Source organism: Nymphalis io, chromosome 28 (assembly GCF_905147045.1).
Source record: "Nymphalis io chromosome 28, ilAglIoxx1.1, whole genome shotgun sequence".
In the NCBI taxonomy this organism is placed as follows: domain Eukaryota; kingdom Metazoa; phylum Arthropoda; class Insecta; order Lepidoptera; family Nymphalidae; genus Nymphalis; species Nymphalis io.
The window spans coordinates 4,493,064-4,515,654 of NC_065915.1; the positions used below are offsets into that span (position 1 = coordinate 4,493,064).

The 22,591-nt window shown below is 32.4% G+C and overlaps 1 protein-coding gene across 1 annotated transcript; it reads right to left on the bottom strand.

Annotated features, from left to right (window-relative positions):
• Positions 1-368: 368 nt before the first annotated feature.
• Positions 369-22,073, bottom strand: LOC126779057 (serine protease filzig). Its single transcript, XM_050502848.1, has 10 exons — positions 21,857-22,073; positions 13,240-14,361; positions 12,772-13,155; positions 7,968-8,405; positions 7,225-7,305; positions 3,745-3,922; positions 2,605-2,757; positions 2,253-2,368; positions 1,622-1,777; positions 369-820 (listed from the first exon to the last, which is right to left on the bottom strand). The coding sequence occupies exons 1-10, from the start codon at positions 22,071-22,073 to the stop codon at positions 657-659; spliced, it is 3,009 nt and encodes a 1,002-aa protein (XP_050358805.1). The 3' UTR covers positions 369-656.
• Positions 22,074-22,591: the final 518 nt, after the last annotated feature.

The following is a 22,591-nucleotide window of genomic DNA, read 5'->3' on the forward strand; positions in this document are numbered from 1 at the left end:
GTCTTATAGCTATGGCTAATTTATAAATACAATTAATAAATGCAGTAAAATTAAATATTTACAATAACTATTATAAAATTGGACGGAATATGTTAAAAGCATTTTAATTAAAAAAATGTCTATAGATAATTCGGCAGTTTAATATTATTGTCTACATTTAATTATCTATAATTATTAAATAACTATCAGTAAATAAATATATTTTTTACAATATTTTTTTAATAATTCGAAGTTATCATTGTTTTGGTCGTTGTCTTTTTTTAAATTCGATGTTTCGAAAAAAAAAACTATTTTAAAAATCTAATATAACAAAACTCACTTAAACTTATCACTTCAAATTACTGTTATAGGATTAGATTAGCTTCCCGCGTATTTTAGTTATAAAAAAAATCCAACTTATTAATTATAATCGCTTTCTTCTTAGTAGGCTTATGGCAGTATTACACATAATTAGTAACTTACAAGCTGAAATTAAAAAAGGAATAACGTCACAAAACAATTTTGACCATGATATTCAAATAGAATTATTTATCATTGCGCGCGATTTCTTTATTAAGACTTCTCAATGGGAACCTATTTAACGAAAGTGTTGCTAATATTCTTCTATTTAAAAAAATAACGGTCAACGTAAAAAATTGTCCCATGTAAAAAAAACACTAGAATTGCAGTATCTGGTTGATCCAGTCCCTGAATTCGGAGATCCGCGTGTAGACTCCCGGCTGGTTGGGTTCCGCACATCCAATACCCCATGAGATTATACCGCTCAATACGAAGCGACCATCACGGCGTCGTGGTACTACCATCGGTCCACCGCTGTCACCTGATATAGAGAAAAAATAATAAACGTCAAGTGTCAAAGGTGTTTTTTTTACTATATTTTCGGTGTATTATTCATGTGGACCTTGTCGAGACAATCACATACAGTTCAGGTATATAATATATAATTTATATGTATACGCGATATTCTATGAATGTTATGTACACTTATAATTGATATAGTAACAGCCTCTGAATGTCCCACTGCTGGGCTAAGGCCTCCTCTCCCTTTTACGCTGCTATAATGCGGGTTGGTATTGATATACATATTTTATGTATATTGTTTATGTATATTGTTAGTGATATTATTAAATAAATATTTAAGCTAAATTAAAAATTATATCTTCTTCGGATTATAAAAGATTTTAACAATAAATACATCGTGGAAAAGCATTTTGATTAATTATAATTAATAATAATCTGTGTATTTACTCAAAATTATTGCGAAATTTAACAAAAAAAAAAAAAAAAGTTTTTAAATTATTAATATAATGCTGGTATTGTATTGCTATATAATAATAGAATGATTTCTCCGCTTGACGTTCAAACATGAAGATGAGCAATACAATCTTTGTAATTATTTATATTAATAATTTATTCAACCCAACCCAAGAAATATATCCCAAAGTCCAATAAACTTAAATTAATTAAAACGAAACACAATCCATTTTTTTTTCGAATTGACCTGAACTATCAGCGGACTGATGGTTCAAATGGCCTCGGCAGCATCACCGGGCGGGTAAAAAGTTTGACATTTGATCGCTTCAAATGTCAAACTTTTTACCCGTTTTTTTAGTTAGCTCACCTTCACAACTGTCTGATCCGCCTTTCTTCCAACCGGCACATATAAATATGTTCGGTATATGTTCGTTATATCCAGCCGCTAAGTACATGGATTCACAGGCCGTATTGTTGATCACGGGCACCTCGACCTCTTGTAGCACGCTGGGAAGCGGACCCTCTGAGAAATATGGATGAATAATAAAAAAATAGCATAATTATTTATTTATTTATTTTTTTATAGAATAGGAAGAACGAGCATATGGGCCACCTGATGGTAAGTGGTCACCAAACGCCCTTAGACATTGGCATTGTAAGAAATGTCAACCATCGCTTATAGCCAATGCGCCACCAACCTTGGGAACTAAGATTTTATGTCCCTTGTGCCTGTAATTACACTGGCTCACTCACCCTTCAAACCGGAACACAACAATATCAAGTATTGCTGTTTTGCGGTAGAATATCTGATGAGTGGGTGGTACCTACCCAGACGAGCTTGCACAAAGCCCTACCACCAGTAAAATTAATACTAGTTGGAACTAAAAAAGGCTTATTTATTATACCACACTGTTTTAAGAGCCGAATCTACCTTGGGTTGTGATTTTAATTTATGTAATTTTAATGTATTGTATTTATTATATGCAATGGTAACTGACCGTCGTAGAGTCTTCCCCATCCAGTAACGTAAGCCGTCCTTCCGACATAGTCGTCATCATCATCCGGAACGCAAACTGGCAGGATGTTCGGTTGGAATGTAACTGGCTCGTAGAACCTTAATCGAATGAAATATCCATAGACAATTTGTATTTTAAAGATTAAAAAAAAATGTGTTTTTTTACTATGTCTGTGACGTAATGTAACGTCCTTCGCTCAATCGGGTTATGTTTTTGAAGTTTAGACCCACAATTACGAAAGTCATGCATCATATAGTATGCATTATACAGAATACATTTGTAATCCCAATTAATTGCCGGAAGGCACACTTTATGATTTCTAATGAGTCGTTACCTGAGGAGTGCTAAGTCGTATTCAAAAGTGGCTGGATCGAAATGAGGATGGCTGGCAACAATTTGAACACGTCTTTCAGCGAAGCCGTAGGGCTCTTCTTCATTTGCTAAGTCATATTCTCCTAGACGTACCAAAAGTTCAGACGGTGGTACTCTGAAAATACCAACTTGGTTATTACATTTAATACTACAGAAGACGATATTCTGATCAATTTGTGTAGTGTTTTGTGTAAATAAATAGTACATATAGCCACAATCACTGGTAACCACAGGTTCCAACATCTAAAGTTTGTTGATCTTTACTCTATCTTTGATTGGAATAGGGTATTAAAGAATAGAAGATCATAGTCTACAAGCTCAGTTGTAACGTCTAAAGTTCGTTGATCGTTACTCTTTCTTTGGAGGTTATAGAATAAATAGCAACAGAAGATCATAGTCTACAAGCTTTTGAGGATATATCGCGCAATCTGATCACACATCCAAAAATAATCGCTCAATATACGTATATCTCTTGATGATGAGATAAAAAACAATTATTAACCTGAACGCATTTTTTCCATTAGATATTTCGGAACAATCGGTTATGAAATTAAATATTAAGAACTTAAGATTTAAAAGTTTCGTATCACGATAAGTAAGTGAACTTGAAAAAGGTCAGCGTATAGAGATACACGAAGCGGTATTTACCACGTATTTTCCTCTATAATTATTTTTTATAGCTTCCTCATCCCTCGTTCAGGATACATAAGAATTAATATCTTTACAAGATACACCAAAAAACACTTTAATAGTTAACATATTTAAATATTTATGGTGACTGTTAAGCTCCCTTTCCCCTCTTATTGACAATGTTAGTGTTTTTTTTCGGATCCTTATACTTAACTATGAACGCTTAATAAGGTTTAAGTCAAGTGTACGGGACTTAATGAACGAATACTTGGTTATGGTCTATTAGACAAATTTCCGATTCTCTGAGCTAAAACTGAAGTAAACCTATGTCACTTGTGGAAGCAATAAGAGGGGGTGTCGTTTCTTTATGTACCTAGTAGTTTTTATGTCATAACATTATATATATATTTAAATACTATGAATATGATTAATAAAAGGAATCGAAAATTACTCACAAAATACTCATACATACCTTTCTACACAATGCGCGGCTGTTATCGCCCAATTCTCATTAAGTAAGGCAGCCCCACATTTGTGGAGATACGTCGAAGTCCTGTACTGCCTAAGCGATATTTGCCATGGCCACTGTCCAAACCCGGACTTCGCTCCACCGACGATCCTAGCCTGCGGCCACATCCGCCGGCCACACACTGCCAGAACCATCAATGTTGAGTTTATGATCATTGTTATAAAACCTTCTTGATTAATGTTGTATGCGTTATTCGTTAGGCATGTCATAAAATTCAGAACAATACAAACTCCATTATCATTAATTAACGGAAATCGTCCAAATCCGCGCCAAAAATAATCATTATTTCTAAAATCCTCTGTATTAACCGAATAATGACGTTAATAATTATGTTTTAATAGATACTTAATTATAGAGTTTTTAATGCAATCCTGACACACTTTTATAAAATATGATTTTATTATTTAACATATTTTTAAATTAATTTCACCATATAAATATCGTTATATCTAGATTTTCATTTAAGTCCGACACTAAATCACATCACTTTTATTTCTTATTTAATTAAACGACGTTGTTTTTGAAACTCTTTCGTTATAAACCTTTTTCGTAACTGTTTTTGCGGTTTTTTTTTTGCAGTAGCTTGTAAGGAGATAATAAAGAAAAATAAATTCGAATTTTAACAAAGTTTTTAAACGCGTCCTTGCGCCTCTGCCGCTTGATAGTATCGTGCGTCTGAGCCTTTGTTTGTTGTACGAATGGAAGGTTTTTTATCGTTGTTTATACGGTCGGGAGGCTGCAGTTATACATAATACTGTCAGGGGCTAGGTAGTTCTTTGACCTGGTGTTTTGCGAGGGAATGTCAATGGCAGACATGTTTAATTTATTGGTTTTCGTTTATAAAAGCGACATGAAAGGGTTTTATGGAGTTCTTACACGCCATTAACATGTTGTCAACATGAGAATGTTTCAATTTATTTTATAAATGTTGAAACGGTTTAAGAGCAATGCATTTTTTTACTTTTAAATTAAAACAAAAAATGGTTCGAATTTAAGTTTTTTTTTTTAAGAAACGTGAGTAGTTGATGATAGCCGTGATAATTTACGTAAATCGTATAAAAATGATACACTACGCTATGTATATAAAAGTTTTATTTAATAGTGATGGATTCAATTCGGGGGCAAGAACTTGTAAATTTTTGAAGTACTTGCCATGTATGTTCAAAGAATACCATCATATCTAGCGATAAGTGGTTAAGGAAATAATATAAAAAAACAGTGTTTACAATTCGAGCGGTTTGCGTTTCTATCGAGTCCTGTCGGTTCATATTAGATTATTAAGAATTTATATATTAAAAACATTAACATATATATATATTCTGATCTGGATTTTGGTTATATAAAATAAACATTTATATAAAAGTAACATTTCGACCAAATATAATATCGATTAATTCTTAACGGTGCGGTATTATACGGTTCTAATAATAAAGTTTTTCGCGCAATGTTTAAAAAAAGACCAATTAAAAAAAAATACAAAAAATATTTTTGTCATTGCCAGTACGAGGAAGCAACTTATTAATTGTAATAACGAGGATAATTGTACTTAAGTGAATTGTTACTTAGTAATTATATGATTGCAAGAATATGCAATTACTGGATTATGTCTGTTGTATATAATAATCTTATGACAAAGAATGAATCTCTTTTTATTAGAAGATTACTCTGAGTAATAATACTATAAATTTTGCAAATATCAGTTATAATTATATCTAGCAGCTCGTGAGTATAAATAAAATTGTATTATGCTTTATTTAAATACGCTCCACTTTTGAATTTGAGAGTGGTAAATGTAAAGCTACCACTACCACTAGTTCAGGATAGGATGTATATTGTAACGAGAGGAATTGATAACAAACTTAATAGTTATCACTAACATATAAGAGCGCACCTAAAGCCAGCAAAATTTCAGATTTCACCCGCGCCGCGCGTCCCTTACTCGCATTCCTCGGCGCGAGATCCCATTTATCATATGGTTTTTCTATTCACAAATTGTATTGTATTTAATTTTGTTTTTGCTTTGTACATATTTTACAAATTATTTTGAAAACTACGTTACAGTTCATATTTGATACAAAGCGCTATCATTTTTTAACTGTAGTCTCTTTTCGCTCAACAGTGACTGATAATCAGTTCTTAAAAGATACAAAATACAAATATATATTTTAAGCATGTTTTATATATGGGTGATATGGATCAAGAGATGATAAGCGCCAAAAAATAAAACGAAAGGGTTATACAAAAAATACTTAGATGCCGTCCTAAATTTACAAACAGTAAATATTATCCAATTTTCGTCTTAATAACCCATTACGAGTATAAAATAAAAAATATAAAGATTCGAGAAGGTAGTGAAAATTTTATACTAAAATTGTATACTTATGTAGCTTACATACGATATTATTGTAACTTTGAACTGGACTTACTGATAAAAATTAAAATAAAAGATTAGCAATTATGATTTATACCACCCCAAGATTTTAATTTATTAATTGTCATATTTAGCAATATCTATGAAATTTTATTGCAGAAACGAACTGGTCCCAGGAAGGATTTTTTGGTACTAGAGAATGGAGGCCCACTTAGGCGAGCCGGCCGTCAGAGCGTCACGGTAGCATGCGCAAGCGATCCCGTGGCGCTCCTCGTTAAGACTTTTATTTATAGAAGGCGGACGCTCGTCCGCTATCCATATGGGCCACCTGATGGTAAGTGTTCACCAACGCCCATAGACATTGGCATTGTAAGAAATGTCAACCATCGCTTACATAGCCAATGCGCCACCAACCTTGGGACTTAAGATTTTATGTCCATTGTGCCTGTAATTACACTGACTCACTCACCCTTGAAACCGGAACACAACAATACCAAGTACTGTAAAAACTTTAAAAAAGTTCTATATGACCATGATTTTTTTACTGTTGTAAACGATAATGAAGATACGTTTTGCATTACAATACATACATTTTAGTAAATTACCCTTTTCTTCAAATTCACTTTAATGAAATTATTTTATTCGTGGAGAAGTTGTGACGCTCATTGCTAGTCTGTAGTATACATACATCTACAATAATATATTAATTAGTATTTTATAATATGACTATATATTATCTGTGTATCTTTCTATCTGTCATCTCGGGTGACATATCACGAAGCGCGGGAAAATCGAACAGCTATTGGAATTGGCGCGAAGTGAAGACGATGTGTGTGTATAGTTGATATATATGTATAATATAATATAATATAATATAATATAATATATATAATATAATACATATTATTTAATTTGCAATACTGACTTTACGTCTACAGTTAAAGGGTGAACATTACACTTCATCAACTTTTATAAGAAAGGCCGTTAATGATTCTATTAATCTATTAATGATTATTTCTGTGTATTTTACCTATTTATCTCAAATAACTTACCGTCTTTATAATTAGACATGTTGTATGATTCTGTGGTTGTAGTGATCTGTTCAGTTGTGACAGCCTCATCTGTAGTAACGTCTGTGAAGAGAAGTTTATTATTAAAAAAAAACACTCATCGAAAAAATACTGTCACTCGCCAAATGAAAATGTTCTTGTTTACAAAATGTGTATGGTTAATTCAGTTTTTGAGGACTAGGCGTCAAGCAAATGGGCCGCTTGATGGTAAGTGTTAACCATCGACATAGACATTGGCACTGTAAGATATATCCATACCCTACATGGCGATGTAGGGTATGGATATATCATGGATATACCAGTGCACCACCAACCTTGGGGACTAAGATGTTATGTTTTATGTGCCTGAAGTTACACTGGTTCATTCACCCTTCAAACCGCAACACAACAATACTAATTATTGCTGTTTGGCGGTAGAGTGATGAGTGGGTGGTACCCAGACGAGCTTGCACAAAGCTCTATCACCCTTAGCACCACTGGGTTTCAAGTGTTTAATTTGTGTAAAATACACTTCGTGCTTAGCGGTGAAGCAAAACATCTTGAAAAAATTCTGCCACATGTCTATCTACCACCTCATTGGAGAAGCGTTTAAAAAAAGCTCCAAACATTCTCTTCAAGGGGAGAGGAAGCCACTTGACATTTACCATTTACATGCTTTTGTTTTTTTTTTTACTTTGTTTATGTCCAACAATAATAATTTACTATGTATAGATAATTCAACATACCTGTATCAGTAGACCCGATAGATTGCGTTGTTTCAGTCTGATTACCAGATGCTGAAGTTGCATTATCTGATATTGAACCCAAAGTTACATTTAATAAACCAATGCTTGACGTTGAAGTTGGCATTGTTGGTGATAGTGTCACGTTAACCGTGAACTCTAAAATAGAAGCTTGTGTTGTTGCTGAACTTGCTGAACTTATTGATGAAGGTGACGAAACCACCGATTCTGTTGTTGTGATCGGAGTTTCTAATTTTTGTGTTGTTATGACACTAATAGGCGGTAAAGGTGGCTCAGTGACTGTTATTGGTTCTTCTGATGAAGTTGGAGCAGCTGTTGTTGTTGTTGTTGTAGTTTGTGAAACCGTAGTTGTTTCAGGTTTTGGAGACATACTTGAAATAAGCACCCATCCTTCAGGTGGTGTTATGGGTGACCATACATCTGAAAATATTAGTAAAAATTGTGTATTTTTCTATTTTAAATATTATAATTATGTCACCTTAATCATTTGCTTCCTCATCACAATTATTTTGTATTGATGCAGTTCATTTTATTTTAGTTGTTTCGCTTATTTTTAGGTAAATGTTGTTAACGCGTTGTACTCAAAAAAATTTTGTGTCAGTTCTTACGACGTTTATCTTTTGTTATGGGGTGGCTATGTTACTCTGCCAGAAATCATACGATCGAGATATTTATTATTAATCTTTATTAGTAATATCGTGGGACATTTTTCACACACGGCTATCTTATCCCAAATTAAGCTTATACAAAGCTTGTGCTATGGAAACCAGACAACTGATATACTACATATACCTTTTTTTTTGGAAATACATACTTATATAGATAATACACCCAGAATCAGGACATACAGACATGTTCATGCACACAAATGTCTGTCCCGGGTGGGAATCGAACCCACAACCTTCAGCGTGAAAGGCAAGTATCTACGAACCACGCCAACCGGCTCGTCATTTATAGTATTATTAGTAATCTTTTATTTACCAAATTTAATAAGTTTTTAAGCATTTTAAAACATTTGTCTTAATGTGAGCATTGCTGTGGCAGTATGAATCCAGAAAACATTAATGTTATTACTTATAATGACAAAATCTTAAGTTAAATTGACTCTACAATCAAGTAGCTCATTTCCTATTTTCTCTTCCTATCATTAGAAGATTCCATTGAACGAGTAAAAACGATTACTGGCCAGTGCGTGTCGTTCCACTTACAGCAACGTGGAACATCCTAGTCACGTTGGTCGTGACCTTTGGAAGTTTACCGTTGTCTCGTTTCCGATTCAGTTTATTGAATAGTTGCTAAGTTGTTTTCTTTTATTTAGACTTCGTTAACGAGATCACAAATGACCGCAATTTGTCATCCTTACTAATATTATAAATGTGAAATTGAATTTATTTGTTTGTTTGTTACAATTGCATGTCGTAACTACTCAATTAATCGTCATGAAATTTTGCATATTCCTTGTCAGGGGTACCTAAAACCCACCTTACGCGAGCGGAAACCAGAAGTAGTAGACTATAAAAGGCGTCTTCTCTAGAAATTTGTTTAGTTCTCAATATAAATAATAGTCGGTAACAATTTTAATAAAATTTTATCACGCGTCATTTAAAAAACTATTACTATCAATGAAGAAAGTGAGGCTTGCAATTTCACTTGGACAATACAATGATGGTGACCCGACTGTTCGTGTTCGACCTACATACGTGATCAGCTTGTATATTGGCGTTAAAAGTTTCGTTTGCAAAATTTAGACTCAATCTTATTTGCAATATTTGACCCACGTACATACGTAATATGATAAATTTAAATAAAACCTTAAAAAAACAAAGCTTTAAATACTGTTAAGTATATTGTTTTAAATTATTATTTTTTCTATGCGAAATACAAGTTAATAAAGACACGGTCAAGAAAAACAGCAATGCAGTAAAATATTTAAAAAAATGACGACAAAAATTTGCACGTTCGAACTTAATAATTGTTAATGACCATGAGTCAAAGTTACCAGTTAAAGAATTCGAAACAGCTGCGTGAGTAATTACCTAGATAAAAATACGACAGATAATTATTTAAAATGGTAAACATGGTGTGGGTGTTAGCTAAATAATACTAAATATTAGTGTAGTTATTAATAAAATTGACATTTCACGTTAATTATTATGTAGATTACTGAATTTCCAGCAGTAGCTATAAATAATATGTCTTTTTAGTGTATGAAAAACTAACTAAATATATATAATAGTATTAAACCAACTCTAAACATCATGTAATTTTTGGCACTCGCTATGGAGTCTCATATACGTCCTCCTTCTACTGTCGCCGCATCCAAACATTTTGCTGGACCAAAATTCTTCCACGACATAATTGACTTTGTATCAGATATAAGTCGTATCGACTTTCGAGCGTGACTAAGCAACAAAAATTCACATTTATAATATATAAGTTAGATAGAAGAGGTATTTACGCTCTAACGAAAAGTAGTGGTTTTTTTATAGAATTGATTTCTATTGCTATTTGTACCGTTGTATTCCGACATGAAACGTCTATAAAGTAACAGACTGTTAATGTCCCACAGACCAAAGGCCACCTCTCTTGAGGCGATGAGTTGGAACTTTAGCAACCCAATGTTTGTTAAAGGATAAGGAAACTGTATGAGTCAATGTAATTACAAGAAATAAGGCATACAGCGATTACGATAACACGGTTATTGAGTATTACTTAAGGCTTTATTTATAAACGTTGGTTATTCTTATTTCGCTTGTTCAGCGTGAAGCTATACTTTTCCAAATTTAAATTATAACCCGATGTACGGCAACAATTTTAATCCAAATTTGTATTTCTTTTTTTCAAATTCACGATAATAACAAATTTAAGTGCCAGTGTTTTATTTATTCAATTGAGATTGTGTGTAGCTTAGAACATCAATCTTCGTGTCGTCTTACTACGTGACATTGGTGAAATAATCTGTTATCTCGTCGTAAAGATCACGAGGTAAAAATTGGAATTCCATATTCAAATGGGTAAAAATAATAAAAATATGAATAATGTCGAAATTAAAACTACTAAGCTTGTGCTTCTTGAACTTAAATTAACGAGAAATATATGATATTATATTCTGACAATCGAAAAGCCTGAAAAAGAAAAGAAAATATTGCACTAAATTGATCGTTTGAACCCAATAATATGGAATTCTAAAAATCTATCTGAAAATTTGATAATACTAGTGAGATCTCTGAATGTGATCTGTGAGGTGTAACGTTGAAATTAGGTTTATGGGTTTTTATTACAAGCAAAAAATGCAATACGCCCATGATTTCATATAAGGATATAAAAGAACGCACTTGAAGTCAAGGTTTTTTTTAGATTTCTGGTATATTCTGGAAATAATTAGAAGGTTTTTGACCCGAGGTCTGGTTGTACAATGCGGTGAATTTTAATGTTGTCAAATTGTTTTTTTTTTTTACTGAGATTAACTTCGAATATTTTGCATACAAAATCTCATTGAATTGTATGAGACCGTGTTTATATCTGTTTTAAAGTTATAACAAAAACTAGTTTAACTAAAATAATCGTTCCATTAAAAAATTCTTATTTTAAAATATTAAATTTTAAATACAGTCAAATAAGATTATTTGTACACAGTTCTTATATTTCGACGATTATAATATTATTCCATTTATAACGATATTTTTGAAACGTTATCATAAATCTTTTCCTCGATTCACAGACAGACCAATTGTTTTTTTTTTTGTTTGTTACAAGAACAATGGAAGGCAAATATGAAACGTGGTTATTAGTTAGGATAGGTAATTAATCGTTATGTGTAAAGTTATATCCTCGTGTTTAGATTGATTTCATTTAATTTATTTAGTCCATAAGATAAATATATTTATATTTATTAGTGGAAACTTGATTGGCTAAGAGTTGTCTAATAATTGTTTATTAGACAACTCATTTTGTAATTTTATACTGTTTGTTTCCCGAATAAAGGATAAATAAATAAAAATATAGCTTGGTAACTATATTCATGAAATAGAGGCGTAATTCTGAAGCCATTAGGGAAGCTTACTGTATTTGGATCAAAAGGTGACAGATCCTTACTGTTATTGGACTACTTGAAATTTTAATAATCTGTCTCTTAAAAAATAAATGAAAATCTAGTCCACTTTGATTTCAGGGTTTGACATAGAATTTACCAAACATATATTTTTTAAACAAATTAAAATACTTATTCATTGAATTTAACATATATAATACGGTTGAGATTCCTTTGTCATATAACTGACAAATTACAATTGATACAAAGAGCGCGCTAATTTGAATTGAGGCGCCATTAATTCTACTTTTTAAGTGCTCGGACAGTATGGTCGTTATTGGTACGAGTGTTTGTTTTGTTTTAATTGGATTATTAATATCAACAGAAAGTTATTTTCTTCAATTTGGTTAATTTTGGTGCTTCATTTATGTTAAGATAAATCGAAATTAGTTAGTTTTGGTTATTTTGTAAATTGTTTTTAGATTAATAAATTATTGTTTTTTTTTCAGTCTATTTCACTTCTGAATACTAATATATAATTTCCATTTATATTAAGTGTAAAAGTAAGTGTTGCTTAAAATGATTACCTACGTAATGTACATGAATAATTCCACTCTCTAGAATAGATTACTCAAAATTCTCACATAATTAAGCCATTTATAATGTAAATATATTAATATAATTCTATAGTAAACAATAACGACGCTTCTTTAAATTATGTAACTTTCATCATAAAGTGAGTAATAAGTAACTCACCGTCTGGTGCTTGTGTTGAAGTTTCAGCAGGTTTGGGATAGATTCCATTAGACCAAGTAACCAAAGGTGGATATTCAGTAGATGTGGTTGTAGGTTTTGCAGTCAAAGGTACGTCGGCTTCAGTTACCGGCTTGACAGTTTCTTTTTCTGTATATTCTTCTTGCAAAGTTACCTTTTCTGTGAAAGGCGCTTGGATATCTTTTTCAGTATAAACTTCTCTTACCGGTTCAGTTGATATTGTTTCCGATTGAGATTCGGATGTCACTGTGGTTGTATATTTCTCGGTTAATTTATCAGTTATTGCTTCAGTCGGTAAAGATGATAAGACAGTTTCTGTGACAATATTTTCAGTAGTCTCTACGACTCGTTCTGTTGTCGTTGGTGCAGCTGTTGTTGTTGTTGGTGGTGCAGCTGTGGTCGTTGTTGTTGGTGCAGCCGTGGTCGTTGTTGTTGTAACAGCCGTGGTCGTTGTTGTTGGAGCAGCTGTTGTTGTCGTCGTCGTTGTTGTTGTTGTTGAAGTTGTTGTCGTTGGACTTGGTGGTAAATTAGTTTCCGTTGTCGATGTAGTTGTAGTAACAGGTATTTCTTCAGCCTGTGATATGGTTGTATTGATATAAGTAATTGTTGACAATGATGGTCTTGTGAAAACTGGTCGTGTACTTGTCGACTGTGGTATAATAGTAATATTTAGTCTAGGCGGTGATGGCAAAGGCTTTTTAGTTGATGGTCTTTTAGGCGGGTTTCTGTATGGTGGTTTTCTAGTTGAATTATATGGGTTAATAGGTTTTGTAGGTCTTGGTTTGATACTAATGTGAGGTGGTTTTGTGAAGTTTGTCGGTCTGTATGGTCTAGGTTTATATGTTACGATCGGTTTAGCTGGCTTTCTAGTAGGCCTTATCGGTTTTTCTGTTGTTACTCGTTCAGTTGTGGGCTTTATCGTCTCTGTGGTTTCAGTTTTATTTGGTTTCAATGTTTCTGACTTATTAGTGACTGCGTTATTTACATCACCAGAAACCGTTTGGAAAGTTGACAATTTCGCAGGTATATCAGTGGTTTCCATGATTTGAGACGTTGTTTTAATGGATTGTGTTGTAGGTTGTCCTTTGGTTGTTGTATCCATCGCGTTTGTTGTTTTGACATTGTCGTTTGTAATTTTATTGTATTGCGTTGTAAGTTCATCTGATTTAGTTTCCGGTTCCTCCGGTTCAGTCCTATCTTGAAGAGTAGCTGGTTTATCAGTCTGCTCATTAGATTCGACTGCTGGTTTCTTTGTGACATTATTAATTACTGAGGGCTTATTTTTGTCTTTGTTTAAGAAAATATGATTTTGAATCTTATCGTCTATGAGTGGATGAACGAAATTAGCATTATCTATTGAATTATCATCTATATTGTTACCAATTATTTGTGGTAAAGTTGTTTTGTCTTGTATTTGGCAACATGAACCAAAGTAGAACCTGTCTATGCATGTCCCTAGATGTGTTCCGTTTGCTTTCAAGCAGTCTATGGCAAACATACAAAGACCCTCTTGGCTTGTACTTCTTGATATGCAGGGCAAGTGTCTTATATTTCTAGCTAATGGTACTGGACCTGTAACAAGAAAACAATATATGTACTTATATGTAGCTATAATGTGTGTAGGAATTTTATGCATGTTTTATCTGAATTTCCGAATTAATACAAAGTTTATAATTATTTGGGTTTTTAAATTAATTGAGTAGTATTAATAGATACCAAACAAAAGGAAGATTGACAAACAGAGGTAAGGGATTGATCTTTTATGTAGACAGATATAGATAATATTTTTATTAACTTTTATTTGTAGTAAATTATTAAAACATTGCATAATTATTCGCATTGCAACTAAATGTAAAACGAAATTAAAAATATGTTAATAAAATTGAATTTAATTTAATCATTACTGTGTTCAAGTATTTATATTTTTTACAAGCTTTTATTTAACTTCACCTGTTAGTGGGTGTATATATGGGGATCCTGTAACTGAATCTTAAACATGTTCTACACAACCGATTGTAATGATATTTACATAATGTTGTGGTTGTTTGGGACCATATAATCTAAGATACGGAATTATATTCGTTTTTATAAAAGGATTAAATAAAAGCTTGTTTTTAAAATTATATTTTAATAGATCACATGAAATCTAACTTATGATGTAAATCATACAAGACAGTAGCGACATCTTTTTATACACACTATAAGTTACGATAAGTTAACCGATCCGTCACAGAGATGGCGTTAGATGTTGCCGATTAATAAAAATATTCTTTAAATAATATGCGAGTAATATATTATTTAGATATAAAAGATTACATCAGATTTTCTTTAGCTTTAATATTAAATACCTAAGTCTTATGTACATGTGGACGTGTACAAAATACTCAAATGTTTTTTTTTTTAATATATTTTATATGCTGATCTAAAATATATTAGACCATTTCGTCCGTACAAGAAAAAATGTATATAGTTTTTCTAAAATTACCGAAAAAGTATAGTTAAAGTTGTTTTAAATAATTACTACTTTTATTTATAGACTAATAAAATAATTAAAAATAAACTAAATAAACACAGATATTGAGTGAAGCTGTTCCTTAAATTTCCTATAAGCTCTATCTATCTTTAACCGCCTGCTTGCAAGTGAATTATTGCACATCATGCTAAATGATAACCTCCGTCCACAATGTTGGTACTGTTAGAAATCATTCGTTACACTATCAAATCTCACAAAAAATGCTAACTATGATGTTATTATTCGTTTTCCTTTAACTGTTCAACTGGCTGTCTAACCTTTCAAACATGACTGATAAGTGCCTGGTTTAAGTCTTATACGAGGCACTACCACCGTTTAATTTGATATCACAAAATAAATGGATTTCTAACGACGTGAACGAATTTAATTAACAATTAATTATATCGTTCCTCAGCCTCAATAGTTAACAGTCTAACACATAGTGGCAGATAGGAAAGATCAGAAATAGTATTTATTACTAACACTAATTTTTTGTTACCAATGTATAGTAAGAGCAAAAAAAATCTTGTGAGGGGTCAGCTATCATATATGTAATTCTTACGAATTTATCTATGATATATGATTTGTTTGGACATATACATATGTATTTTTAATAATTGACAGCTAATTTTGACCAATATATTTTAATATTCATTAAAATATTAAGCATCTGGATTTAATGATTGAATCAGCTAGCTAGTATAAAGTATATAAATACTTATATTCATTATAAGCTTCACACGTATTCACGGATAAAGCTTGATTTAATAGTATCAATACATATTTTTTATCAAAGCATCATCCATTAGGTAATAAATAAAGAATGAAATTTCATATTTTGCTTACATCAAAATGCTAATGTGTATAAAAGACATCAACGCGTTGTAAGCCACCCTGACATTGGTTTTGTTTGTTATCGTTCCTTGTTTTATTTCAATTTTATAAAGGCAAAATGCTACGTTTAAATAAATTCCCGATATAAATATTATTATGGAAATTCCCTAAAACTTGTTTTGTCTCTGTATCAAGTCTTAAGCACTAATGCAGTAAGTACCGTTACAAACCCGTCTCACGGTGAGTCTGATCATAAACTTCTAACATACTAACTTGTACTAAGTGTGTGACAACGATTTTACAAACAAAATAATATTAAAGATTGACCGTGTTATAATGTTCGTTAACGTATTAATCGAATAGTCAAACATATATGCCTACTTCCTAAATTCAGTGTATAAAAATGAGTAATCAAAGTGTGTTCGGTTTCGGGAAATCACAGTCGAGTTTTCATGTTATTTAATTAGAATTAAATAGATTAGCTATTTAATTAGAAATCCAAATCTAAATGAAGAGATGACACTTGTACGGGCAGTTTTTTATATTTATATTATGCAAACTTGTTAGTAATAAGTAATAATATCTATTTGTTTGCATTTAAATAATTACTTTAAGAAATCTCTGGGTATAATATTTGGTAGCTAATCTGAAGGAAAAGCGCACGAGATATTTATATGTGCACTATTTTTTTCCTCGCTCTCACTTGACCAGGGAATGATCGCAGGAAAAATGGTTTTACGTGCTTTCCGAGACATATTAGATAGTAAACTTCTATGCTACAGCTACACAATACTTAATAAAACCTCAGCTTTCATAGCATATTTATCTATTTATTGATTCATTAAATTGTGATTGGGAAGGTGATTGTTTTCTTTAACGCAAAATACGTTCTGCGTCAGCGCAGGCCATTGGCATACATTTGATTTCAAATGACTCACTCATTAATATTAAAAAAATATTGATATTCAATATATGTCAAAAGATAGACCTTTCAATTATTTTTCCTCGTCTACAGCGATGTTATATTCTAACATATGAATCTAGACAAATTGCCTTTGCCCTAGATTATAATATAGAATCCTCAGAATGACTGCCTCGTTGCTTTAGTGGCTTGATGCAAGACCGCAGATCCAGAGGTCCTGGGTTCAATTCCCAGGTCGGGCCAATAAAAAAAGTTATTGAGTTTTTCTGTCAGAAAATTCTCAGTAGCAGCCCGGAGTCTGGAAGTTGGAAGTGTGTACACTCCCGTGCCTCGGAAAGCATGTAAAGCCGTTGGTCCTGCGCCTGAACTCTTTCCGATCGTGTCGGATCCGTCCCATCGGATTATGAGAGTTAGGGAATAGAGAGTGCACCTGTGTTTGCGCACACACTTGTGCACTATAATATCTCCTGCGTAGTTGGCTAATCTCTCTTGAGATTGGCCGCCGTGGCCGAAATCGGTCTGGAGGACATTATTATTATAATATATAATACCTTTTATTGCCGAATAAAAGCTTCCTCATGGAATGTAAAAAATATGTCTGGACCTAACAACTGCAGGTACAGCTTTGTAATAAACGCATTACCTTTTATTGTGCGTAAGCGGAATAAAAAAAATATAGCATTTGAATGATGTGTCAATGTCCTTTAACAATCCGAATTCTTATTTATTTTAATTATACAATACATTTGTGTGTAATGTGATGTATTGTGTATTTCTGGTGGTAGAGCTTTGTGCAAGCTCGTCTGGGTAGGTACCACCCACTCATCAGATATTCTACCGCAAAACAGCAGTACTTGGTATTGTTGTGTTCCGGTTTGAAGGGTGAGTGAGCCAGTGTAATTACAGGCACAAGGGACATAACATCTTCGTTCCCAAGGTTGGTGGCGCATTGGTGATGTAAGCGATGGTTAACATTTCTTACAATACCAATGTCTATGGGCGTTGGTGACTACTTACCATCAGGTGGCCCATATGTTCGTCCACCTTCCTATTCTATAAAAAAAAATGTGTATTCGTGTGCGTGTTACCACACATATTATATAAATAAATGTTTATTCAAATCAAATATTTTAAAAATAAATGTTTCTCTTTGCTTGTATTCTATTTTTTGTTGTAGAATATGTTGGCGTACGAGCAAATACCTGCAACGTGCAATTACCTGAGGGTAATAATTAAGCGGTCACCACTTCCCACATTGGTGCTATTTACTTCGCCAATGAGCCAGTATCATATGGAACTATTACGTTATATCCTTCGTGGCTGTCACTAGTTCACTCACCCTTCAAACCTTCGGGTTTAACAATACTAAGTATTGCTGTTTTGCGGTAGTGGGTGATACCTACCCAGATGAGCTTGCCAAACCTCTAACACCAAGTACCTATGCGTTCAAGCATCGATAATCCGGTAGAAAATTTATATAGTTGTTTTTACGACAACCGTAAAAACAACTATATAAATTTTCTACCGGATTTCCGTATTTCTGGGAGAGTACCACTAACGAACAAGTATCGTAAGTATAAATAAAAATGATGTTTAAAAAACTGTCCTTGACGATATGACGTGACGACGGGAGAAATGGTATAAAAAAAGTTTAAGTAAGTAATCTTGGTGAAAACAGGTTCTTGTTAACTGAAATGTTGTTTAATTTTTAAAAATTCGTTAAATATTTTAGTGAAAACACATTGCACGTTTCATATACACACACGATATGTAATTAAAATCGTTTCATTACTTTTAAAAACATTAACAATAAAAAACAATATTTTCTATTGTTGTTGTTTTCTATAAAAATCAATATTATACACCTTAGATTCGTAAATATAAAAAAAAAACATTTCATTTGACCCCATTCCATATTGACTGTTAAACGAATTTTTATGGGCAGCTATAAAATAATTATTATACATTTATCGTATCGTATAAATAAGGTGGACAAAAACGAGTATAGCAGCTAGTCTTAAGATCCTCTAATGTGACACATTCGACACAGATGCGAAAGGAAGTGAAAGTTTGGAAAACACGTTCGAAGACAGATAAATTGCTATTAAATGACATACCATCCTGCTTGTATAATAAAACATTAATCATTTTAAATTAAGAAGACTTAGAAATGAAGAAATTCAGGTCATTTCTTAAATGGCAATGATGAGCAGTAATGACCTAGCGAATAGACCAGCAGTTCTATTCTGTAAGAACTTTATTAGTCACCCGTGATATGTTGACAAATGAATTATGGTGATATACAATTTTGATACCTGTATTCTTGAAATGTCATTATAGTCAATGCCATTTCATTCTGATATGTCACGACCGTTTTCTGCGGTGAGTTTCGCGTTTTTTTCTTATAGAATTCCTACCTATTATTTCATAGCGTGTAAATGCCGCCTTTGTACGCTTTTAATCTGCCGTATATCCTGTGCTATAGTTATGTATTGTGGTTGTGTACTATAATATTTATAAATAAATAAAAGTATGTAGATATTATAATAATGTTTTTTTTTTAATATCATGTTTTATCTGCCTACAAATGCACATTTCGGCAAAGCGTTTAATATTATTCAAATACTAGCTGTGCAGTACTGTTTCTTTCCATTGCGGTTAAATTTACTTACTGTACCATATCTGTCTATAATGAAGTCGAGATGGCCCAGTGGTAAGAACGCGTGAATCTTAACCGATGAACGTGGGTTCAAACCCGGGCGAGCACCTCTGAATTTACATGTGCTTAATTTCTGTTTATAATTCATCTCGTGCTTTTCGGTGAAGGAAAACATCGTGAGGAAACCTGCATGTGTCTAATTTCATCGAAATTCTGCCACATGTGTATTCTACCAACCCGCACTGGAGCAGCGTGGTGGAATAAGCTCCAAACCTTCTCCTCAAAAAAGGGAGAGGAGGCCTTAGCCCAGCAGTGGGACATTTACAGGCTGTTACTGTACTGTACTGTACTATATCTGTCTATAACCAAGCCAGATTTTTGAATTCTCTGCTGACATTTCGTTTTTTCTATATTATTCTACAATAAACGTCCCAAAGAAAAATATTTATGAGTTTGAAGAAGTTCCTGAGATAAGTACGTTCCAATACCAATCTACAATATTTATGATATAAATGAAGATAAAGATGTGAATATTTATAACTAAATAACTAAACTAAACTAAAACTAAAGAATACATCTTAATGAAAATAAAATCAGCATCACATGAACTTTGTATCTTTAATCAAACTTATCTAACACGTCAATCGAATGACATGCCTAATTCTATCCATAGACAAGAGTTTTTATAATTAAATACATCTTCAATCGTAAATGATAATTATTTATTTATTATGATTAACATTAAAACAATCAAGATAATTATTAAGTATAGTTTTTTAGTGTAATTTTTGTTTCATAAAGAATAAATTCTCGATTCATAATTATCAGTGAAAAAGTGTAAGTGAATTTCAAAATGGCGACAACACCACGGACAACGCCGTCCAATTTCGTGGAACGAATTCGTCTATTATATGTTTAATTTCAAGTAAAAGTGTAAAAATTTGAAAATATTTTGACGTGTGCTTTCTTAGTAAAATGTTTTGTTGGACTCTATTAAAGAGGTTTTACTTATTACGTATATAATTGAACATGTATTTTTTATCTAGATACATAATAATTAAAACAATATTAAACAAATTAAATCATAAAAATCACTATTTTTAAAATAGTTCCCAATACCACAACCAACCCAATAACAATTTCACTTAGTGTCGTAGTTTATATCTTTGTTATAAAATGCCTAGTACTGTCAATCTGGCCGTTTAGTTAAGACGAAAGTTCGGTTCAACATTAATAAAACAAAAATTTAATACATTAATGTATTTTTTTATTTCAGGTGAATGAATCATTTTGACCGACATAAAAAAATACGTATATTTTCCTTAAAAGAACAGACGGATACAAAAACATGCGTCCATTGTGTAACACATGTTTTTTTTTTAAATTAAATTTTCCTTGTAAGGATTGACTAAAAAACCGTCTATTTAAAAATAATCAAATAAAGACTTTCTACGCAGTTTTCTCTATGCACATCTTTTCCAATATCCTGCCTTTTTTTATATAATAGGAAGGCGGACCGGCTGATGGGCAAAATGATGATAAGTGGTCACCATGGCATATGAGCAATGGCGCTGGCAGAAATAATAACTATTCCTTATATCGTCAATGCGCTACCAACTAACTAAGAACTAAGATGTAATGTCCCTTGTGCCTGTAGTTACACTGGCTCATCCTTCAAACCGTAACACAATAATACTAAGTAATGCTGTTTGGCGGTTAAATATGTAATAATTAGATTACACCTACCAAGATAGGCTTGCAGAAAGTCCAGCCAAACGTGAAGCCTACCCTAATAGAGCTCTTCTGTAAGATTTTCTATAGTCGAAAAAAAACTTATGGTATCCAGTATGAGTTCGTGTAATAAATTGTTTTGAATGTCACTTATGTAATTATAACAAAACTATAGCAGCTCGCATGAAATATTTAAATCTAGGGTTTGTTTATCGATACTCCATTTTCTTATTTTTTATGAAATACATACTTTGTATTCGTTTAAACCAATAACACTTATCAACCGTTATAATTAACGTAATAATATAAATAATCTACGATATTTTATAAGAAGTTTATTAATAAATGTTAAATTAAATATAAACGGGTAACAGTTGACATGACACAGATTAAAAAATATATACATTACCTTGCAAATAGTCCAGATTCAATATAACCGGGCCAGCGGTCACTGAACTCAAACTCGAAAACACTTGTAACAATAATAGGGCGAATGTAAAATTAATTCCTACTGTGCGTAAATTGTCAACAATATTAACTACTAGACACTTTTTACTGTAACACGTCACTTTTCCCCTCTCCAGTGGGGGGAGGCTGTAAGGCCAGGTGTTGATAGGTGGACCCATTTTTTTGTGAACTGTTGCTATAACTGTCGTTGCATTGTTTAGGTTTCTGAAACAAAAGAAAGGTTGCTTTAAGATTTGTGACAAATATCTTCTATTAAGATGATTTGGTTTTATTATTTATGTCCCAATCGTGTTCCTAAGTTAATATTTAACATATACAAATTAAAGAAAGTTTATCCCTATAAGACATTTCTTCGAGCTACCCTAGAGTATGAGAAATATGAGTGCTGTTGGAATAATCAAGACCGATTTCGTCAACCACGGCCAATCTCAAGAGAGATTAGCCAACTGCACATGACATATTATAGTGCACAAGTGTGTGCGCAAACACAGGTGTACTATCTATTACCTCTTTTTATTGGTTGTCTAATATCCTTTAGCACACACGCGTTACTTTACGATCCTTTAAAATTAACAATTACATTTTTTTGAACGATTTCTCGGTTCCTATTCACTGAGCTGTCTTGATCAATGATTAGCTACCACGAAATCCACGATTTTTCTGGTTAAGGAATTTA

Excerpts from the sequence above, each read along its gene's own strand:
- LOC126779057 (XM_050502848.1), bottom strand. The coding sequence starts at position 22,073 with ATGGGTCCACCTATCAACACCTGGCCTTACAGCCTCCCCCCACTGGAG. Across the intron at positions 13,156-13,239 it reads AACAGCTGCTCCAACAACAA|CACCAACGACAACAGAACGA; the intron begins CGACCACGGCTG and ends CAACAACAGCTG. Across the intron at positions 3,923-7,224 it reads CATGTCTAATTATAAAGACG|TGTGTGGCCGGCGGATGTGG; the intron begins GTAAGTTATTTG and ends TGGTTCTGGCAG.